Source organism: Macaca thibetana, chromosome 9 (assembly GCF_024542745.1).
Source record: "Macaca thibetana thibetana isolate TM-01 chromosome 9, ASM2454274v1, whole genome shotgun sequence".
In the NCBI taxonomy this organism is placed as follows: Eukaryota; Metazoa; Chordata; class Mammalia; order Primates; family Cercopithecidae; genus Macaca; species Macaca thibetana.
Genome location: NC_065586.1, coordinates 84,543,021 through 84,566,835, shown reverse-complemented (window position 1 = coordinate 84,566,835; position 23,815 = coordinate 84,543,021). Strand labels below are relative to the sequence as shown.

General features: G+C 33.9%; 1 protein-coding gene across 2 annotated transcripts; it reads right to left on the bottom strand.

The window, feature by feature from the left end:
* Window positions 1–2,398: 2,398 nt before the first annotated feature.
* On the bottom strand, window positions 2,399–22,370 carry LIPJ (lipase family member J). Of its 2 annotated transcripts, XM_050805154.1 has the most exons (11): window positions 22,253–22,370; window positions 21,710–21,816; window positions 18,508–18,619; window positions 17,700–17,820; window positions 15,051–15,249; window positions 14,418–14,527; window positions 12,767–12,903; window positions 12,256–12,402; window positions 6,735–6,806; window positions 3,674–3,745; window positions 2,399–2,698 (listed from the first exon to the last, which is right to left on the bottom strand). In XM_050805154.1, the coding sequence occupies exons 2-11, from the start codon at window positions 21,766–21,768 to the stop codon at window positions 2,465–2,467; spliced, it is 1,263 nt and encodes a 420-aa protein (XP_050661111.1). In that variant the 5' UTR covers window positions 21,769–21,816; window positions 22,253–22,370; the 3' UTR covers window positions 2,399–2,464. The 2 variants fall into 2 exon arrangements, with proteins under 2 accessions (XP_050661111.1, XP_050661112.1); XM_050805155.1 differs by lacking the exon at window positions 12,256–12,402 and having other exon boundaries at window positions 22,253–22,368.
* Window positions 22,371–23,815: the final 1,445 nt, after the last annotated feature.

Below are 23,815 nucleotides of genomic sequence, written 5' to 3'. Positions count from 1 at the left end.
GGGAGCAGGCCTGAACGAGCAGCTCAAAATCCTGGTTACAGAATTTTCTGGGATTTAAATATCCTCTAGAGGTTTCCTATTGGTTACTTGGTGTAAGCCCTGTGTAATTGGAGAGGATGAAGTGAAGTTACAAACATATTTACTTGGTGTACACCCTATGCAAATGAAGTGGATGTTTCCTGACATAGCTGAAGTACAGTTACCAAGTTATTTTCTTGCTCTATAGAGTTGGGGTTTTTTTTTTCCATTTGATTTAGTTCTAGGAAGTCCTTAGGTTCCCTGCCTCTGGACCCAATTTTCCTACCTCATTTGTATAATAATTTCAGACGTTCATAAGCATGTGTTAACTACAAATTTAGCAACCTCAAAACTAGCTGAACTTGCCTTTCAACTCCTGTTTTGCTTAATGCAGAAAACTTAATTCTCCAATTCAGCAAATTATGGACTGTTTTTGTTAGTCTTTATGTGGTAAATTCACACTCAATTCTAGACTTTCTTCTTAGCATCTTGGTCTCCCCAGGGACTACAAATGTCCCAAGAAGTTATACATTATTCAGGAAATGGAACGAAGAAAAGTTTATCTTCCCCTGTTTCATATATCCTTGCATGCAATTTTTTAAGGATTTATTTTTTAGACTAATTTGAGATTCACAGCAAAATTGTGAGGAAGGTACAAAGATTTCCCATATATTTCCTGCCCCCGCACATACATAGCCTTCCTCATTAACAACATCCTTCAGCAGAGTAGGTGGTAACATAGTGGTGAGATATGAGGGAGGCGAAGTGTTCTATAGTCCCATTGTTAGGTCTCAGGCTTTTAGTGTGCCTGTGCCGCTGGACTGTGAACTTCAGAAGTGCTTCTCAGTTCCACTTTGAGGAGATAGCTAGAGTAGGCAGGAGTTGGGTATGATCTTTTCTTCAGATTCATTAGGTTTTGATAAAACCCTGCAGGTTAGGCTCTGGTTAACTAGTTTCTTCTGAGGACAGGCCTTGTTAAGAGCAGAGTGTTGTCACCTACTTCAAAATGGTTTCTATTCTCTCTCTGCTAGAGCACAAGAGAATTTTTCTCTAATATTTACTGTGAGAATCTGATCAAGCTCCTGAAGGTAAAACTTACAAAAGTGTGTTAAGTGTCAAAAAGACTGACAAAAGGAATTACTGATTTTTCAGTCTACTGAACTTTTATTTGTTGTTTGGACTGAGTGGTGACTTCCAATCTTCTTATGTGATAAACTGAAACAGGAAGTCTGTATGCAATTTTGAGAGAGGTTTTAGTGTACATGTCCTGGTGATGCCCATTGTCTTGCCACAGTCCGTGCTTCCTATTATATGTGTTGCATTTATTGACAGTATCCTTTCATTCCAAATCTTATTTCTCTTTCCATCTTCTAGTACTCTCTTGAATATATCTACACATCTCATATATAAGAAATTCTTGGATCTTATATGCACGAAGCTACAGTGCATAATATTTTATGAGTCCAGCCTCAGATCTAGTTACCTAGGAATATAACTCAACCATTGCTGCTCTTAACACACAATAGGCTGGAAAGGCAACTTTCCTCTTCTCAAGCTATACACTCTGGGAAGTGAGGCACAGCCCCTCCACAGTTTCTATGATCTCCCTACATCTGGGACTTTGCCTGAAATGATCACAAGGCAGCAAGATTGCATTGGCATCCAGGCTCTCTTTCTTTTTCTTTTCTTCCCAAACTCCTTTATAAAACTTGAAAAGTGTTTTTACGGCCGGGCGCGGTGGCTCAAGCCTGTAATCCCAGCACTTTGGGAGGCCGAGACGGGCGGATCACGAGGTCAGGAGATCGAGACCATCCTGGCTAACACAGTGAAACCCCGTCTCTACTAAAAATACAAAAACTTAGCCGGGCGAGGTGGCAGGCGCCTGTAGTCCCAGCTACTCGGGAGGCTGAGGCAGGAGAATGGCGTGAACCCGGGAGGCGGAGCTTGCAGTGAGCTGAGATCCGGCCACTGCACTCCAGCCTGGGTGACAGAGCGAGACTCCATCTCAAAAAAAAAAAAAAAAAAAAAAGAAAAGTGTTTTTACTCTTCATTTAGCATAGAGGAACATTAGCTTTCATTTCATCAAGTATTTCTCAAAACTCTATTTTTTATAATATATGTAAGCCCATGTACTGTTGAAAAAAACTTTCTTAAAAAGTTATCTACTGCAATTGAAAATGTTAAAGATTATTATTTTTGATATAAGTTATGTAAATTGTATTTTGAAACTCAACAGGCTTCTTAGATTGATTTATAATCAGCCATTGCCCCTGAGATGATAAATGATACTGATTTAATGACTGGAGGGCCTAAGGTCAATGAGAATATAGACAGAAAAGCTACATATTTTAGTTTAAAAAATGAAAGAACATACACAGTTAAAAAAATAAGAATTGGATTTCATTAGGAATGATATAGATCTTTAAACACACAGCGCCATGGTTCTTTATAGATTGTCTTGGATAATGTCAATGATTTCATGGTAAACTTGATCATAGACATCTAATCCAAACAAAAAGTCTATATGATTGTAGTAAGAAATAGTTTTATAGTAAATGTGGTTTGTGATTTCAGAATGTAAAATTTTAACGTCTTCAGGGTCAGCCAACAAGTCACTTTCACCATTCCAAATTGCAGTTGCCACATTCATGTTTGTCATGTTGTAGAATGGAGATGTCGTCTAAAAACAAATGAATGAAAAAACAGTTTTCATAGGAGATGATACATTAGAAGGTTTTAATTACTAATTGTTTAAAATGATGAGTTTAAATACTGTTTTAAAATAAGTCAAATCTAATGGATTCAACTTAATGGACCTGTTGAAACAAAGGTGTGAAAGTATGAATAGGCATTACAAGTTTTAGTTGAAAATAAGTTATACACAAATCTAAACTAGACAGTTTGTTCCAATTCAAAATATTCAAACACTTCACAGAGATAATTTCAGTACTATTTATAAAATATGAAAGATTTTAAGTCAATTTTCTGTGGCAGTATTACTGTCAATATGTTTGTCAATAAATTATAAGTATTGGCAGTCCATGTCAACTCTGATCTCTTTGAATTTGATCTTCAAATTTTATATGAAGATCAGACTTTTATATGAACAGATCACATCAGCCTGGAGTTTAGCTGAGGCAGAAAAGTATGGAGGAAAAGCATAAACTTTGAAGTCAGACAGACTTGGGTTCTAGTACTTCAATAATTTTGTCATTATATAATTTTTACCACATCTCATTGACTTCGAATTTTTCCTAATTATTATATATGTTTTCTCATCTTTTCAAATAGAATAACTGGTTTCAGGGTCAATAAATATGTTATGCCTTTTATTTCTCATTTAACCAAGTGTAAAGCTATGGATATAAAAAAACACAGTATTTTTCCTCTTGAGAGACTTTGACTTCTTCTACTGCCTGTCAACTTTTCTAGACTTATCCAGGATATTTGTTGTTAAAATACGTAGAAAACATAGAAAAGTCACTTTGGTTGGATGTGACAATATGTATCCAAATAAATATTATCTTCATCTGCTGGTCCTTATTAGTGTGTTATTGTACTCTTGATCCTTGTTATTGTACAGTTGATCCTTGATCTATAGAAAAGTTATCTAAAAAATCAGGAAGGCAGAGAGTTTTTATAGAGAATTATGTACCTGATTATAATGAACCAAGTTCAGATTAGGACTGCCCCAGTCATAAGCTTTCAAATGAGTAGAATTTAAAAGCTGAAAGAGAAACAAAAAAATAAGACCATATCATTTGTTCATTACAGTGGCAGCTGAGCAAGTTAAGCATGCAATGCAATATATACCCCCGTTGTAATGGGTCTGCTGGTATTTATGCAGGTGGGCTTCTTTGTTCTTCTTTTCCTTTGAGTAGAGAAATAAATGGAAGGGGTTGGAGATTGGAGCAGGGGAATCTAAAGAAATAATTCCATTGTCTTTATATAAATGTACGTATACCCAAGGCTTTTTTCTACCCAGAGGGGGGCCTCTCTTGGGAGAAGTAACATCAGGCTCCCTCAAATCTTCAGCTTCATCAACAGAGGTCAACACTGAGTGTCTTGCACTAAGACTAAGATAACACCCACCTAAAACACTTTGCTTCAAACAATAGGGCTCAAGAGTTTGTCCCAGAAGTCATTTTTTTCTTCACCCCTTTACACTCACAGCCTCACCACCACTTTCTGGCCAAGGTTACTTATGACCTTGATATTTCTAACACTTTGATCAATTCGGAGGAATTTTCTCATGTTATCTGTTGGCAGCATTTGACATAGTTGTTCATTCCCTCATCCTTGAGATCTTTCCTTTACCTAGCTCCTAGAATACCACAATTTTTTTATTTTCATTTTTACTTGCTATTCCTTTTCAGCTTTGTTTAGCCAATTTAGTTTCTGCCACTTGACCTGTTAATCTTTTCCGATCTCAGTACCCAATCCTTTCTCAAAAGGATCTTGCTTTTCTGTCTATACTCACTTCATTTGCATTCTCACCCCTGGCTTTTTGTATTCTCACTCTCTTGGCTTTACATGTCATTTATATTCAAAACGTTTACCTTCTTTTGTAAGTCTTTCCTAAATTCTAGGCTCCTATATACAACTGCTTACTCAACGTCATCACTTAAATATTTAAAACTTATTTTACCTTTCCTCCATAACCTTCATCATCAAACCTCCCTATCTCCTTTAATGGCAATATTACCTTTTCCTTATGTAAGTTAGAAACTTTAGAATCATCCAAGACTCTCTTTCTCTCTCACCTCTTATAGGGTCCTTCATTAAACTTTGTTGCCTGCATGTTCATGATATACATATGTTTATTCAGACTCCTTTCACTTTCACCATCTCTGCTGTCAACACATCAGTCCAAACAATTGTCATTCCCATTTGGATTATTGCAGTAACTTTCTAACTCTCTCACTGCTTTCACTCTTGTCCTACTATAGTCTACTCAACATAGCAGCCAATGTGTTCCTTTTAAAACTGTAAACTATGTCATATCACTTCCCTGCTCAAAATCATGCAGTGCCTACTCACTTCACACAGAGTGAATGCCAAAGTCCTTACAATGACATGCAGATCCCTGTCTTACTCATTATTTTTGCCTCCTTTCGCTAAGTTTCCATGTTCCAAATGTCACCATCTCACTAAACCCTGGCCTAACCTTTCTATTCAAAAGTACAACCCACTTTTCAGCATGCCTAATACCTTTTCCCTACTCTTTTATCCCAATTTCTCCATAGTTCTATTCCCTTCTAACACATTATAATAGTTTTTAAAGTTGACATGGTTACTGTTTATTATCTGTATACCTACTAATAATATGTAAGCTTGAGGATGACAGGAGTTCTTGTTTTGTTCACTGATGTAGCCCATGAACACAGAATAGTATAGACACATAGTAGGTGTGCAATAAATATTGTTACAATGGATAAATAATTGCAAAGATTGTTTAGATTTTTCTAGTCTAGCCATCACCAGAGAATAAAGTATAGCTTATCTTACCTAAATATAAGTTACAATAAATGTTTTCAGTAAGTTATACCAAATCAATTACACTATAGATTTAAACTTTTTGTAAATGAAAAAGCCTTACCCAATATCTTAACCATACTTTAAAGTTACCTAGTGTTTATTAACTTTAATGAACATTTATAATCATTAGCCTTTTCAATTCTTACAATATTTTTCTTAGTCAAATCAGATAATTATTAATTTCACTTTAAAAATAAAGGAAACTGATTCAGGAAGATTAAATGAGATGCTGAATGTCACCCTGCCACTAAGGTCCAGAAAAAGGTTTTAATTTCTGGTCTTTTGATCTGAGAAAAGTGTTCTTTCTACTATGTTATCCTGGTTTTCAACATTCAGACTGCATTCACAGTGTTTTGTTTTTAATCAATATCATTAATTGAACAAATATTAGTTGAGTATCTACTATATGCTAAGAACTGTTGGCCTTGGAAATACAAAAGTGAACAAACTTTTCATGGTCCTCAGGAGTTAACAGTTTAACAGAGGAGAAAGTGCAGTCTAGTGAAAGCGTTTCAGAGTAGGCATCAGGATAACTAAGTGTGTTCCAGTCAGATTTTTAAAAGTGGAATAGTTTTCAAGCATTGGGCAAATCAATTGTGGGACATGGCCTAGATAATCCCTAGTCTGCTGTTGTAACATTTTCTCATTTGTAAAACTGATGTTTATATTGCTGTAATATTACTTAGGTTTAGAGGATTTATTAAATTATGATACTAACATTTTATTTTTATTTATGTATTTCTTTATTTTTGAGACAGAGTCTTACTCTGTGCAGCAGTACAATATTGGCTCATTGCAACCTCTACCTTGTGGGTTCCAGCGATTCTCCTGTCTCAGCCTCCCAGGTAACTGGAATTACAGGCATGTGCCACCATACACGGCTAATTTTTGTATTTAGTAGAGACAGGGTTTCACCATGTTGGCCAGGTTAGTCTCAAACTCCTGACCTCAGGTGATCCACCCACCTCGGCCTCCTAAAGTGCTGGGATTATAGGCGTGAGCCATTGCACCTGGCCTCAATATTTTATAAACTATAAGGAATTATAGAAATATATAATAATTTTATTTTATCCTTATAAATTTATTACTCTATGGCCATGGTATGATCCCTAGAATAATGAGGTAAACCATGAGTAGCGTAAATTAAATTGTATTGAAATGCACTTTAGCAGTTATACCTGACTCCAATGGAGCATATTTTGAACAGATGTTCCTGCTGGGTTGTGTGAAAAATACACATCCAAACGACTCTGAGGGATCAAAAAAAAAAAAAAGCATTTTTATATTAGTTGAATCATAGAAAGCATAATCTCTTAATATTTATTGAACTAAATTATTTCAAGAAAATTAGGTTATTTTAAAATTAATATTAATAAACAAATCATCAAATTGTATTTTAATTAAATATACAAATGTACTTATTCAATTGTACAATTTTTACGTTAATATAGACGCTATTTTTGAATTTCTAAGTTATTTGGTCTGTCACTCACCCTACTGAAAACAATCAAATGTGACTGACACAGGCCTATACACACACATACACAAACACCTTTTGAAAGCATGAAAGAACTAACAAGATAGAAGTAAATTACTAAAATAAATTGAGGAGAGAAATAAAGAACCCCCAAAGACAAACAAAGAACCAAAGTCACTTTGTTTAAGGTTGTCAGTCACAGAGAATGTGAAGTTTCATTTTGAGACCTTAGCTTGTTGAAAAAAACAAAAAATCAAAGTTTAAGGCCTGTCAAAGTTGAATGATTTTAAAAGAAACACTCTCCATAAGGGCCTCAAATTCTATAGTGCTCAAGGTAAAGCCATGATGTTAATCTGCAATCTATATTTGCATTGCCTAGATAGTCCCTGGGAACCTCAGTGAACCAGACATGTAGAGTACTGATCTCAAAGTGACCTCAGGTGCCTTGAAAAAGCAAGCAAGATTTATTTCCACAAGAAGAAAAGGCCTGTCTTACTATCTAATTCTTGGTAAATATTTCTCAAAATCAGTTAACTCTACTCAGTCAAAGAAAAGCAAGTATATGAAGAGAGAAGTATCATGTAAGAACAAGCAAAAATGAAAAAAATTATTTTAAAAAACCTCACAAATATTTTTTATGATATCGGATGCAAACTATAAAACAATTGTTCAGGTTTACAGAAACTGTAAAGCAACCACCAGAGGACAGGAACCTGAAGAGAATAAAAATACAAGAAGCAAACCTTTCATTAATCCCAACTTTCATCCTGTGGATTTTCCAATACGGTGCAGGGAATTAGAGCCAAACAGAGTATGGCAGCCTTGCTGGGCAGAAGAAACAGAAATCGATCTATGTGGGTGCTATGGAGTTGGACTAAAGGCCATAGATTGCCAGGAGAAGTAGTCTCCTGAATTAACGAAAAGTGAATAAAATAAGGCCAACCCTAAAAAGTCTAAAAATGGGCACTGACAATTAGCTAAATGAGCCAAAACTCTTGAAAGGGTAACTGCCATGGTTTGAATGTTTGCTCCCTCCTAAACTCCTGCTGGTTGCCATTGTGGTGGTGTTAGGTGGTGGGATCTTTGGGAGGTGATTGAGCCATAAAGGCTCTGCCCTCATGGATGGGATTAATGCCATTATAAAAGGGTGTGTTTGAGGCTGGGGATAGTGGCTCACACCTGTAATCCCAGCAGTTTGGGAAGCCGAGGTGGGTGGATCACCTGATGTCAGGAGTTTGAGACCAGCCTGACCAATATGGTGAACCCCATCTCTACTAAAAATACAAAAATTAGCCGGGCATGGTGGCATGCATCGGAAGTCCCAGCTACTCAGGAGGCTGAGACAGGAGAATTGCTTGAACCCGGGAGACAGAAGTTGCAGTGAGCTGAGATCGCACCACTGCACTCCAGCTTGGGTGACAGAGGGAAACTCCATCTCAAAAAAAAATAAAAAATAAAATAAAATAAAAGGGTGAGTTTGGTTCCCTTTTGCTTCATTGTTGCTTCTTTGCCCTACACCTTTCATCATGTGGTGGCACAGCAAGAAGGTCATTGCCAGATGTCAGTGCCTTGATCTTGGACTTCCCAGCCTCCAGAAGTGTGAACCAATACATTTCTGTTCATTATAAATAACCCAGTCTTGGGTATTCTATTATAGCAATACAAAATGCACTAAGACAGTAATTTAACCAAGAGAATGTGCAGCATACTATTCCCAGTACCCTGCATTCAATCCTAGTCACAGAGTGAAACAGGAAAACATAGCCAACAATAAGGACATAAAATAATCAGCAAAAGCAGATGCAGAGATGCTGCAAACATTAGAGTTAGCAAAAGCTTTAAAATAAAGTATGATTAATATGTTAAATAAAATATTTTTTAAAGTTTAAAATGGTCATAAAGGAAGAATATTTTAACAGATAATTAGAATTTATTTTATAGTCAAATGGACACTCAAAATAAAAATATAATATATAAACGTTAAAATTTATTAGATGGATTTAAAAGCAGACTATACACAGCAAAAGACAGGATTTTTGAACTCAAATTCAAACCTATATAAAATATTCAAACTTAAGCACACACACAAAAAAAATAGAGCAAGGAAAGATGTTGGCCACTGTCAGGTGGTCCAATATTTTGAAAGAAAAAAAATAATTGAAATATTAATGGCTGAGAAGGTTTAAATTTGATGAAAGAAGCTCACTGTATCCCAAATGGTGAATCCCAGTTAAACTGGTATAAAGTGTTTGCATTATTTAGGATGTGGATATAAACACAAATTTAATGTAAGTAATAATACATGATACATTTTATAATTTCTAAGAGAATAATAAAGAATATTTTTAAAGCTGTAACAAAATAAGATAAAATAAAATATTAAAAAGTATTTCAGAAGCACAAAAGTAGTCAAGAAATGTGAAATAAAAAGAACACCAGATAGGACAAATCAAAAGCATATAGCAAGATGATAGCCATAAATCTAATCTTAATAATTATATAAAAACAAATTTACTAAATACCATAATCCAATTAAAAGGCAAAGACTGTCAAAATGGATTTGAAAATATTGTTAATACACATATATGTGTGTATATGTGTACGTATATATATACATATATACGTGTATGTACATGTATGTATATATATATACGTATATATGTACATATATATGTATGTATGTGTACACATATACACACATATACACACATATATATACGTAGAATATTAATCAACCATAGAAAAAAAATTCTGCCATTTGTGACAGCATAGATGAACCTGGAAGGCATTAGTAAGTTAAATAAGCCAAATAGAGAGAGACAAATACTCTATGATATCACTCTATGTAGAATATTAAATAAATAAATAAAAGGATGAACTCATAGAAACAGAGTAAAATGATGATTGCTAGGGTCTTGCAGGTGGGAAAAATGGGGACATGGTGGTCAAAGAGTATAAACTTTCAGTTATATAGTAAATACATTTTCAGACCTAATGTACAGCATGGTGACTAGTTAATAATACTGTACTGTATGCTTGAAATATGCTGAGAGAATAGATCTTAAGCATTCTCACCAAAAATGTGACTATGTGAGGTGACAGATGTGTTAATAACTTGATTGTGGCAATTATTTCACAATGTATTTATTTGTCAATTGTACCTCAATAAAAAAGAGAAAATGTCTTTTGTTTTCATTGCCATTCAGGCTACTTGAAACTGTCAAAAATAAAGTTCTGACTGAACAATGTTAAATAGCCTGTACAGAAATTTTTAACAGAAACATTTTGTAATTAAAACTCAGATATTTATTATGTCCTCTAATTATAATTATTCTCTGTGTTTGAAATAAGCTCCAATATAATGCTTAGTTTTCTGGTACACTCCAGATACTCCTTCCATCATGGGTCACTACTGTTTACCTTAATGTAGGTCAGAGGCTTATACAACCTAAATTGCATTGTTCTGTTCATCCTTCCATATGAAGAAGTGCACAGTAGCTTTCATAAACGCCTGTCAGGCCTATCTGTGAGCAATCTGAAATGTTTACCAGAGTCTCTACTTCACCTTTATCAGAAAGATAAGAAGGAATCCATTCCCTGAAAGGGACCTAAATAATAACCACGCACCCTTGACAGCTGTACTCAGATATCTCAGGCTCATTTCCCCTCATAAGAGTTAGAATTTTTTTTTGTAAATCATCATCAAAAAATCATAACACCTGGACAAGGTCAAAACTTTGGTTGTTTGAGGATACATTTTCCAAGTCACATTGTGAGCATTTTTGTCATCTGTTTTTCCTTGCATCATGACTTGCTTTCAGTTCTCACAACTTGCTTTCAATTCTCTGGTTGGTTTTCCTTTTTACAAACTACCAGATTCTTTTTTGGTTTTTCATACTGGCTCTAAGCAAACAATTTTAAGCCAGACCCTACTTCCTCCACAGATCTTGCTAGGCTCAAGAGACTGATTCAAGCTGAACCACAGTTTCACAATTAACTATTTCCAAACACACTGTGCGTGAAAATTTTCTACTTCCAACTTCCTACAATTCCAGTTAAATTAAGACACAGTCATATTACAATCTACAACACTGTCAACTTCTGTTGCAGAAGAAATGCCACAGTTTTGAAGGCTAGAAAACCAGAGTATAAGCTTTTCTAATAATTTACACACAAAAAAAGAGTTCTCAGAGACATCACATTATAATTACAAAAAATATAGAATTGGCCAAATATACTACCTAAAACATAGAATGAATGGATAAGTAAAAATAAACATTGTATTTATGATTCTTCCAGGCCTCCCATAGTAGGTGCTTAGCACTAGATGAACGGAAAAATATGAAAAAGAGGAAATACGGAAGTAATCCTTTTTGCCTTCTCTGGCAGAAGGTACATTGCTCATACCTTTATGGGTGGAAAAGATGAGAACTGAGTTTCTTAGAGCATTCTGAAAATAAGATAAGGTTGAACAAAATCAACAAAGTCAACAAACATGTCCTTGTGGCATAAAAGTGTGTTTGGGAATTAAGAGAATACCTCTCTTTCTTTGAATGTCTATATTGGCTCTCTTTGAGAAGCTCTTAAAAGGTCCAGGTACAAGAACTAACCTCTAGTCCAAATGGCATATTTGCTTCTGCCAAATCTGCATCTTTAAATAATGTGATGAGAAATGCTTAGAATGAATGCCTATATCCTTAAGAGAACCTATACACAATCAATCCAAAGGTTTTGGTAATAGTACCTTGAGTACCACAATGGTTTCCCACTCCAAGAGTATTGATAAAAGCTAGAAACTTAAAGATAATTGGCAGGCACTAATTCTAATTATGGAAGGATCAACAAGGATGGGAAGGAGTATTAGGAATCAGCAGGAGGAGTTATGGAGTTACCGGAAACAACTGAATAGAAGAGGACTAAATCTTAGAAGTCTCAGGAAACTAATACCCAGTAGCAAAGGTCAATAAAGATACCCATCACATCAGCTGCTCTCGAATATTTACAGACAACAAGACAAATATGCAAGTAAAACAATCCTAGCATGTTAATGCAAGTTAGTTGTACAATGTTGGTATAGTCATAAAATCAGATAGGCTAAGAATCTGACTACTAGTGTATGTGGATGAACCACAAAATGACACAAGGTATAACGCAAGCACTATTATTATTACACTTTTCAAATATTGGAAAATATACATATTTCAAATTCAACTTGTTCTTACCATATTTAAGTTTTTTGAGTCATATCCAAACATCATAAACAAGATATTGAGGCAAATCTTATCAAAAATCTGTAGTGGACACAGCTTTGAACCAACGAATTTTTTAAATGAGGTTTTAGGCAAGAAGTCTTTGTTGCCAAAAAAAGCCTGTAAAATAAATTTATTTTATCCACATTTGGATGACCACAATAAGTACTAAAGAAATGTTATCGTAATTCACTATGTATAAAACCAAACAAATTATCTCACAGTAGTTTGAAAATTTCAAATAAAGGAAAAAACTTGGAAGCAGGGTGGTTTGGCCACTGGATTTCCTCTTACAGTGAGGTTCTAAAGTTATAATAAGTAAAATTGTATTCCTTTGTAGAAACAAAGGCAAGAATCTAGTGTAAATGAAACCAAAAATTTCAATTCATACTTGTGGTTGTCTAAATATAGTCAAGATCTCTTATTTGAAAGCATACCATTATCACTTTGGGTTATCAATGACATAAATAAAGGTAGAACATACCTTGACTATTGACTTCCATTTATATGTCATTCTAACTAAAGGACTTTTTAAGTACTTTGTGGAAAAAACTGGTGCTAAGGCAAAAAATATTTTGATTCTTTCAGCTATCTTTGGTATAGTAGAAAATGTTATGAAACCTAAAATAAAATAAGATATAAATTAGTAAGCTATTCTTAAGCAATTACTAGCATGTAAGAGATGACACCAAGGAGAATAAGAGTAAGTTCAAAAATAGTTTCTGAACAATTAACTATTTCTTAATTCACCTATCAAACATTTTTAAATCACCCAGTATATTTTAATATATTGGTCATAATATAATGCAGATAATTCAGGTTTCTACAATGTATAGACCATAAAGAATGATACTTTAGCAATAAATCAGACATGTAACACCACAGTTTAAAAATCAGGAGCAATACTGAACATTTTTTATAACTTGCAAAGGTGAAAATGAAATATGTGAATTTTCAGACAGGTGAATTTTACACTTTAGGTGACAGGCTCAATAAATGTCCCATTGTTTTAACATTTATCTTCAATATATTTTAAAATTCCTTATCATCTTATACAGAGGATACTAAGCATCTTATTTTATTGGTAGTTTTGAGGCATTAATGTGAAAATAGTCATTTTTCCCTTTGCCATCTTATCAAGCTATCTACTTACACGTCAATATTCTGATAGATTATTTATTTATTAATTATTTATTTACTTAGGTCAGGTTCTGAGAAGCCAAACAACCAAAGAATTATATATCATGTGATAAGTCAACAAGCTCCGACACTCATTACTCATTTTTTTTTCTTATTTCTACATTTTCAGGCATTCCTGGTTTTAGATAATTGAATAGTTGATGAGAATTTGGACTAAAAGTCACATATATGGTTAATACATGTCAGAGAAAAGATCTGTAGAAAATGGGATTAGATTGTTACTCAACATGCTTTTTGTAGTAGGAAGTGGATTATTTCTATAAGAAAATTACAGTCTTCAGCTTAGAAACGATTTACTTAATATTAGCTTCTATTATAAGATGGCTTTTTCTCCCTGTAAAGTAGAATAACATGAGTAAAGAGGTTTATAGTACCATGCAAGAGAATTATGTTAGGTCATAGGTAATTTATTTCTGAAAGTAAAGTTGTTATATATTAGACAGGCATTAGAGTTCTGATTAAAGTTCTTTTCTAGTCATGTTTAAATATAGAAAGAATTCCCTGATTTTTGTGCATTTCTTAAGTTTGATCAGTCCTAAATGCAAAAACATACATAGGTTTTCATCTTTTCCACTCATAAAATCCTATGCTACATTTTTGAAAGGAAAAATAATATGAAAGTTCTATTTGTAGAACACATAATAATGGCAATCTCACTTTGATCTTAAATAACATAGATATCCAACTTTTATACAATTTGAAACAAACAAAACCACAACCAACCTTGTCTTTACAGTGAATTCCTTGTGACTAGAGAAGCCTCCGTGTGGGATCAAAGCAGCATGTAAGATTCCAGGGCATTCTGCTATACTATGTTTGTCTCACAGTGTTTGTTTTACTTACAGGTCTAGAAGCTTATCTACAACTTTAACAAGTATATGCATAACCTGAACAAAGAAATTAAGGGATATTAGCAATAATCTTTCTTGGCATACCAATAGTAGTACCCTGTGAATGGCCTACATAAAATATTTCCTCTTGTCTGGTTTGCTTCACAATGAAATCAATGGAGGCTGGAAGGTCATATTTTGCCATCTCGTCAAAACTACAAAAGAAAGAGGAAAATAAAAATAGCACTTTCTACTAATGTTATGTTAATATTTGAAAATAATGAATAGGTAAATGAATAAAGGCAATTTTCTACTGTCTTTTGTTATTAATCAGGAAGTTATATGGTATAATTATCTTCTAAATAGAGACTTCTGTGGGAACTCAAAGTCAAGGAAATAAAATCACAAGGCAGTCTTATAAAGAGGGTGTTTGTATATGAAAAATAGAATAGGGTAGACAAAATATATGAGTTATAGAGTAGAAGAGTAGTCAAAGGAAGGATAGGGTTGGTCAGTAAGGTACTAAGTAAGAAATAAAGATTATTGCTGAAACATAAGTAACAAACTCAAAATCACACAAGTACTCTAACTTTCAAGCCAAAATTCACATAAATTTTAATGGTCTATGGAAAGTCCTAAATTGTGAAAAGAATAAGACCTAAATTTTATTTTATTTCATTCAAAATGAAAAATTTGTATACACTTATAAAATGAAATGTTACTTCATTTTATTTGTACCTGAAAGCCCAGAATTCTTTGGAATTCGTTTCCAGGTACAAGTGTTTCCTGGACCAGGTATTTCCTCTGCTATTTCCCATCCACACATCATAACCAGCATCTGCCAGAATGAAGCCCAGACTATTGTTGGGAAGATTGGAAATCCAGCTGCTGGCAGATGTAAGCAAACCATGTTGCAAGTATACAACAACCCTCTGAGCTGAAAAAAAAATGTAGAAAATTCTTTATAAATTTTGTGGTTATCTATATGAAAATCTCTTATATGAAATTCAAACTTTTAGTACATGATAGTTTAAAGTTTTTAAAGATTCTTTTCATAAGTAGGGTAAGTTACTAAGATTTAATCCCATTGTATGACAGAGCTGTTTAATACAGTTCACTAACGGTTGTCTTTCAAATAACCAAGTGAGCAATTAGGTCACATCACACTTAAATATATACATTTTAGTGAGAGAGAATAATCAAACATTTTATAGTAATTCGAGCACTCATACACATTTTAAGTAATACATTTTAAATAAGGGATCAATTACATAGCAAAGTTGACAAATCATTGGCACATGGTCACGGTATTCACTGGTCCTACCATATAACTCCCATCAAGAGGCTGCCAACCTGATAGAAAAATGAAACAAGCCCTTGAATGCTCAGTAAAAGCCAGCCAGGAAAAATCCAGCTGAGAGATGACATCCTGTAAGCATGGGCACTATCCTTCAGGAATTATTGTACATCTTTTAAAAATGGTGAGAATATATTTGTGATAACCCAATAAGTAGAACACAGGAGTCTGAGGAACAAGAGCTTGCCATCACTCCTAGGAACCCACTTAGGAATCTGTTCTCACAGTTTCAGCCTCTGCATCTCTAGAGGCCCTGGTCTCCAGAGAGAAAATGCTACCACCAAGGCACTGTGAGCATCCTAACAAACTTAAAGCTATGACTACTGCCTGGTCACTGTGGGCTCTTCATTACTGAAGACCAGGAAGTTCATTGACCCTTATCATCATAAGAAAGTAGGTCTGCTGATACAAAATGAGGAAAGGGAGAAATACATTTGCTCTTCAGGTGATCCACTGGGTCATCTTTTCCTACTTCTATGCCCAGTTTTAACTGTACACGAACAAGTACAACCATCATCTGATATGAATATGTTAGCCCCTAGGGATGAGGGCCTAGCTTACCCTATCAGGCAGGCTAGCTGAGAGGTAGAGAAAGCTAGAATAGATTATGGATGAGGACGTTTATGAGTACAAGTTACGGCCTTCAGTTGCTTTTTAAGGGTTTCCTATTGCTCATCAGGCAAGCTAGCTAAGAGGTAGAGTAGAGAAACCTAGAATGGATGGTGGAGGAGGACATTTATGAATACTAGTTATGGCCCTAGTATTGCTTTTGAAGGGCTTACTATTGCTCCTTTCTCGGCCAAATTGGAACTGCCTCACCTAAGAGATCACACCTCCTTCTAGGGGTAGCCTTCAGGCAATGATTAACTGACATAGGAACACAAAAAGCTGGCTCTCTAATCTCAAGGTGGAACCACCTCTGTAGTGTAATTTTTATGGGAACCTTGAACTTCTCTGAGATCATTTTTTAGCTAGCCCCAAGCTGAGTCATATTATATTACTCCTTAACTCCTTACCCTACTTTATCCTAATTTCCACGTTACTGCCTCCTGACAGTATTTCACCAATCAGTCACATGTACCTGAACCCCTCTCTCAGACTCTGCCTTTAGAGCACTCTAAGGCACTTGCTGTGTTTTAAAATTATCTTTAAATCTTTAATACAGTACTTGCAAAATGAGGTCTTAGCTTGGGGGATAAATAATATTATTATATAAAATCTATGTTAAGATTTTCTGCTACTGGGTGTAACCTTTATAAATATGCAAAATTATGTTAATTAAGGTCATTTTAAATTAATATCCTCTCTGAAGTGTACTTTAATATTCAAAATAACTTGAGAGGATGCCCTATAATATAAGAAACATTCTATTTTTTTCACATTCTGTTTCCTTCTGAAAGAAACATACTTTCAGGAAGAAAAGCTAAGGAGAAAAGAAAATACTTGGCTTTTATTTGGGTAATTATATGAATAAGCAAAAGTAATCCATTACATATTCTACTAGTGAGTGGCAGATCTAGGATTATACCCCAGATCTCCTAACAAATTCCAGTGCATTTTTCACCACACTCTAATGATTCAAATGTACTTACTGTTGGAATAAAGAGCCCTGAGGCTGCTACCAACCTCATCTCTCTGCTGTTTCTAGCGGAGAGAATGACAAAGACGAAGAAGGAAATTTGCACCAGCCTTTCTTCAAAATCTAGAGCATAATAATGTTATTGTGTTTCACAGCATTTCTAATTTCTCATCAGAAAAAGAAAATTCTAGAGAATCAACATGTAAGAGCCAAGTGATCCACAAAAGAAACCTGGGAAGAACAGCTTGTGTTCCATCACAACCTCTCTGTGACCAGAAGGCCAATGTATCTTCTTGCGTGTCTCTTCTTGTGGCATGTGGGAAGACACATGGGAAGTTGAGTATTCACTTAATCTTAAGGTGCTTTTCTTGTCCTACATTCTCCATCAATTAGAACAATTAAGAACTTCAGGCCCTAGATGGTCACCAATCCATCTTCAATTGAATATTACCTAGATTTTTATTATTGTCTGTCCTCCCATAAGGAATTCTATAAAGGCCAAGGATATAACCATCTTCGGTTACAATATCATATTCTTCATCAGGGTAGCCCCAGTAGGAAATAATCTGGCTCTAGATAAAGAAAAAGCAAATCTTTTAGCATAAAATTGTTATCAAATAAAGTTGAATGGTTTGCCATTTCTAACGCATTATGTGATAATGAACCTTGGTGTTCTCTCTCAACCTCAGGCCTATCTATTTTTATTTTCACTAATTTGCTGATTCATTCAGTTAATAAATATTTGTAAACACCTACTGAGCAGCAGTTTTATATACTAGGGATTGAAAGAATAAAACAAACAAACAAACAAATAAACCCCCACCCTCAAAGAGATATCTCAAGAATATTTTCTTTTTTAACTACTAGTCTCTCATACTTTTACCTACCCACCTATACACAATTTAAAAATATACATGCATCCATAAATGTTTGCATGTCTATGTGTATATCTAATCTTATATCTGAAATTTGTATATATGTAAATATATAGAGAAGGAGGTATATATTCATACCCTCATATATGTGAATATATATTTCAAATATGTGAAGGTATGAATATATTTACACATTTTTCATTACAAAGATAGAATAAGGCTGAAGGAGAAACTAAGCTATAGAATAGCAGATGAGAAACAACATATAGAATGTGAATATAGATATGTACATTTGACTGTAAATCTATTAAATTAAAATTCCAAATTTGAAGAGTAGCATTCTCTGTTATTTTGGCAGTACAGATTTATTTTCTAACAACTTACAATATTCATATCTGCTTCAGGGTTTGCAGATCTTTGATTTTGAAAGACACCATGGGTAATTCGAAGAATTCGGATAAAATACATCATTGTGAAAAGATACCACATTTGGGACCTATATATAAAAGGAAGATGTTTATACAGTTAAAATTGCAGCAAATTATACCATTTATAAAACTGCAGCAAATAATTCTGTGAGGTAGGAAATATTACTGTTTTCAGGTGAGGAAACAGAGGCTTCGAAGAATTAAATAACTTGGCTAAAACCATACAATGTATAACTGGCAGTCAGAATTCAGATTCAGGACTGCTTAATTTCAAAGTCCATGCTTTTCTGGCTACCCTATTTTGTGGATAAATTCACTCTCAGAAGTCTCCATTATAGTATTATTCAGCCCAATTCTGAGAGCTTTATCATGTATTACAAATTAAAAGAAAGGGTAGATTTGGAAGCTTGGATAACTTTCATTCAGCAACTCATTTTATTTTTTTTACAGATTGGTGATTTTTGAATCTCCTAAATTCTATGAAGGCAGAACTCTTAAGTTTTTTCTTAAAACAATAAACCAGGGACCCACAGAGGCTGCCATCCAGATTCTCCCCCAAAAAGCATGACTTACTAATCTTATGAGCCTTGTATAATAAGCCAACCACTATATCTAGAAGGATACAATCCAAGGATTATAAGACCCCTACCTTCGCCACTCACTAGCTAGGTGACTGAAAGCAGATTACTTAACCTCTCTGATCATCAGTTTCCCTGCCTACAAAATGCAACTAATACCTACTTCTCAGGATTGTTATAAAACTTAAATTTGATCAATGTGATATGATGTTATCAGTGTAATGCCTGTCATATAGCTGACATTAATATGTAACAATCCTCCTTATTCAAGAGAACAAATTACAAGCAATTTAGGGACATAATTTACATGCACATAATTGATATGTCTTTCTTATACATTTATTAGTCCAGTTTCCAGTGCACTGATAACTTGAAAAAAAAATATGTAGCTCTGAAAGTTTTAAAGTGTATTCATTTTTTAAAAAACACTTTCTAACTTAAAACTTTAATTTACAGAAGCTGCACTTCTCTCCTTTGGTCCAAGTATTTATATTTGGTATAATATCTGTGGTTTTCATTGAAGGCAACAGCAAAGTTTAAAACAGCATTACCAATATCTTCTACCACAGAGAAGACCAAGAGCTGCTAATTTAACTGCACGTAGAAAAACTTTAAAACATTTGGAATCACATTTAGATATTCCTCTTTGGTTGTATTCTTGGAAAAGTGCTCAGCAGGCAGCAAGTCTACTCAGTCCTCTGTCCTCATGGGCTGTCTCAGATAAGTATATGGAAATAGCTTGGGAAGGAATACGTTCTCTGTCTGTACATGTGTTAACTATATGTATTACTACACACTGCTTGCTTTCTAGCTGAGGTTTTAAAATGCTTTGCATTATTTCTAGAAGGAATGTATAGACTATCATCTGAAACAAGATATCTTTTAAAATAAAATTCTATTGATAATTATCTTGGGAAAATAGGCATACTCTGGACTGTTCCAGGCATGTAGGTTATGACTGCCCAAATTTTATAGCCTCAAATATTTACCCAAATTTTAATATTTTTATACAAAGGAAACACAGAAGTATAAGCCTTTGACATATAGTTGTGGTATGCCTAATAACCACCAATGGGAAATGAAATGAAATTAACTGAATGAAATTAACCTTATTATTTGCAATGACTCATCAACCACACAAAGCAACTAGTGAAAAAGTTCACCAAAGTCTAGAATATGGCCATTGAGCACTTGAAATGTGGCCAGTGAGAAACTAAATATTTTATTTTAGTTAAATTAATTTTAATATGAAAGCTAAAGCAGTGTAAAATATTTTTCTGTTAAATACAACTTTAAATTTTTATAAGACTTTCTGTATTGTTAATCCCAATTCAAGACTGTCTTGAAACAAAAGCAATACTTGTCAAATATCCCATAACTGAAAACAAGAAAATGGCAGGATGACATGTTTTTTCATCCATATCATGCTGAATGGAAAAGCTCATTTATTACCTTAATAAACAGCTACTAGACTTTACGTTGAAATGAAAACTTTCCATAATGCAATTCAATAATAATGATGTACACATTTTTCTAACATGAATCAATATGCAGATTTTAATTCTAAACAGCAGCATTTATATAAATTGGCTACAAAACTACAAGAAAAATAGTTGATATTAATAAATTGAGTTGCTTTGCAACTCAAACTTGAATTTGATATTAATAATTTTAAGTTGACATGAGCTATTTAAATATACTTAACTTGAAGAAATAGAGTTTTTAGGTTGATACATTTTTACTTCAAAGTCTAATCAATTTTTCTAAAAAAGATAAATAATTTTGTCATAGTACATGCAAATATAAGAGAAAATGATTTATTGATAGTCAATTCAGTTACTGAAACTTTTATATATGTTTCAAACAATTAAGTATGTGAAACTACTGTTGTAGATGTAAATTTTATGAAATCCAAAAACACCTCAAGTGTGTCTAATACAAATTTAGCTCCAGAATTAAGATCTTTTATACATGTAAAATACACTCTGGATTTTGAAGGTTTACAAAAAAGGATAACGTAAACTATCTCAACAATAATTTTTCTAATACTTACATGTTGAAATAATAATTTGGATAAAATGGTTTACTATTTATTAAGTTCATGCAAGATATCATAGAAGTAATCACCACTACTAGATTAAAATATTACCTTGGCCTGTAAACCTTGTACCTAATGGAGCAGGTAATCATTATTACTTCACTTTAAGTTACTTGCCATAATTTTCCATCCATGCTGGCTACCTGGTGAGATATTATTCCATGGAGCAAATCACTGGTGCTTTGCTCTGCTGAGAGGCAAACTTTCATAAGGCAGTCAAAGATGAAAGTGTGTAAAAAAGTGCAGTTTTGTACCATAGCACTAAAACTGGAGGTTGCCAGAACTTTAAATAATGATTTTTAAAAGCTGTCACCCATTTAGCAAAAGTACTTAAACAAAATATGAAGATATCAAATATCTGTAATATTAAATAGAATTTCCTAAAAGATGACTTGAGAATTATGTTTCTTTAACTTCTGCCATTAAAATGATTAGTTTGACTCTAGGTACAACACACAACAATGAAAAATATTATATCATACCTTTCTGCTTTTGTTGATTTTAAGTGTCCAATGTATGTGTCTTCAAAGTAGTCAATCATATATTGTGTTTCTTTTAGCAAAAGTTGCTAAGCAGAGCCATAGGAAAGCTAAGAAAAAGCATATTATACTAAACAACAAAATAAATAGAACATTTAGCTCAAGACAATATTAAATTCAGCTTCCTATTTTTTCAAGCCTCTTTCCCATACATTAATCCAAATACATTCACATCTTGACAAAAATGAGAAAACCACTACAGAAGTTGTCAGTGATAGTTTCCCGCTAGTGTCCATTAAAAAGCAATTAAAATTATTAAGATATGAAACTTCCCTAAAAGTCTGAAGTAGATTTATTTTTCTGTCTGGCAGTTATTGTAATAACAGTAACAAGTAGTGACTATGCAGTCTATAATGACTTAAAGGAGTTCAAATATAGAATCAACAGTCTTAAAAGTATTGTTAGGTCTCAAAAGAAGACATTTGCGTGGCCAACGAACATATGAAAAAAAGCTCAACGTCACTGATCATTATCCAACTGAATTACCATATGGCCTATCTTGATTTAAGTATTATCCTCAAAAGTCTTGTATATCTTCTAGCAAACAGATAGTGAACTCTCATAGTCTCTGAGAATTCTAAATTTGATTCTAGTTGCCAGGGAAACTGTATTGAATATGACAAAATTTCTATCCTCTTGGTGCTTAAATTCTAGTAGGAGAAAAACAATAAATAATAAATAAGTAAATAGGTAAAAAAGTGAGATTACTTCTAAAAGGGATTGAGATGAAGAAAATAAAGCATTCATTTTTCCGTCATGTAATGGAATAGGGAGTCACTGGGTGGCTATTTCAGGTCAAGTGGTTAGAGAAGACCTCTTTTAGGTGACTTTTAAGCTGATTTGAATGAAGTCATTCAAGGAGTCAGCCTTGAAAATATCAGGAATAGGAAAAAAGTCAAGGGAAAAGGTCATGGTGATTAGGAAAAATAAATATTAGACATGGGGACTGTCTCACCTATCTTGCAATCCTAATTTTCTCTAGGTCATCTAGTCATTCTTACCTTTCCAGAAAGCTGTACTACTGCTAAGTAGTCAACCAAGGACCCATTACTCGCTTAACTGTGAAATCAGGTGTAACCCATTCTGGAGGTTGGGGTGTAATGAGAAATTGCAAACCGCTATGGTTACTTCCATTTGATGACCATAGCAATCCAAAATTCTGGATAACTGTTTTTGAAAGAGCATATGATCATAGGGAGAAAGCAAAAAGACAGTGAAGTATTAATGAGAATTCACAACTACAGGAGATGCAAGTCATAAAGGATGCTGTATATACAGAGAACAGCATAAGGTTTTCTTCTGCCATAGATAAGTGGAAAATCTGAGGATGTGTTCAAGGAAAAGAAAGAAATTCAGTTTAGCCATAGCGCAGAACAAATGAAGGTACAAAAGTGATAACTGTAGGATGAGAATAATATATTGAATATTTTTTATGCCAAGTTAATGCAGTGGAACTTAATTCTGTATGAAACTGAGAGCTACAGAAAGTTTTTGAGGATGGTAATGACTTTTCTAGAAGCTGGGTGCAGAACTGGGAAGTAGGAAGACTAGTTAGAAAGCTACAGTAATAATTCAAGTAAGAACTGATGGCTTGAACTGGTCTGATGGTAGTGGGTTATCAGAATTTATTAGCATTAGTGTCACTAAAGTTGGTATACAGCCCTCCACTGCTAAATTTGACTGGCTTAAAAAAAAAAAAAAAAAAACAGAAAAAACCTGATGGCTTGAACTGAAGTAGTGAATTCATTTTTTTGGCAATTACTCTTTGAAATGTTAAATGTTCACAGTGGGCAGAGTGCAGTGAAGAAGAAGTTCTGACTTGACCATATTCTGTTCACTGTTTTCCACCATTGCTGGTGGAAATGGAATTTGAGTAATTTTTCTGTTGTACAATCTGATGTGACTGGATGATTCAAGAGACAATAGAGAAATGGTCAAAAAGACCTGAGGACTGATAGGTATCAAGGATGAGAAAAAAGAAACTATTGAAGATAATTATGAAGTTTCAAGTCTCATTGTCCATGATGATCAAATTATTAATAGAAATGA

What these genes read in the sequence shown, in the direction of transcription:
- LIPJ (XM_050805154.1), bottom strand. Translation starts at nt 21,768, where the DNA reads ATGATTGACTACTTTGAAGACACATACATTGGACACTTAAAATCAACA. An exon ending in AGACAATAATAAAAATCTAG is followed by an intron (nt 15,250 to 17,699) that starts GTAATATTCAAT and finishes TTTTTTTTTCAG; the next exon opens with CTCAGAGGGTTGTTGTATAC. An exon ending in TTCACAGGGTACTACTATTG is followed by an intron (nt 12,904 to 14,417) that starts GTATGCCAAGAA and finishes ATTTTATTTTAG; the next exon opens with GTTTCATAACATTTTCTACT.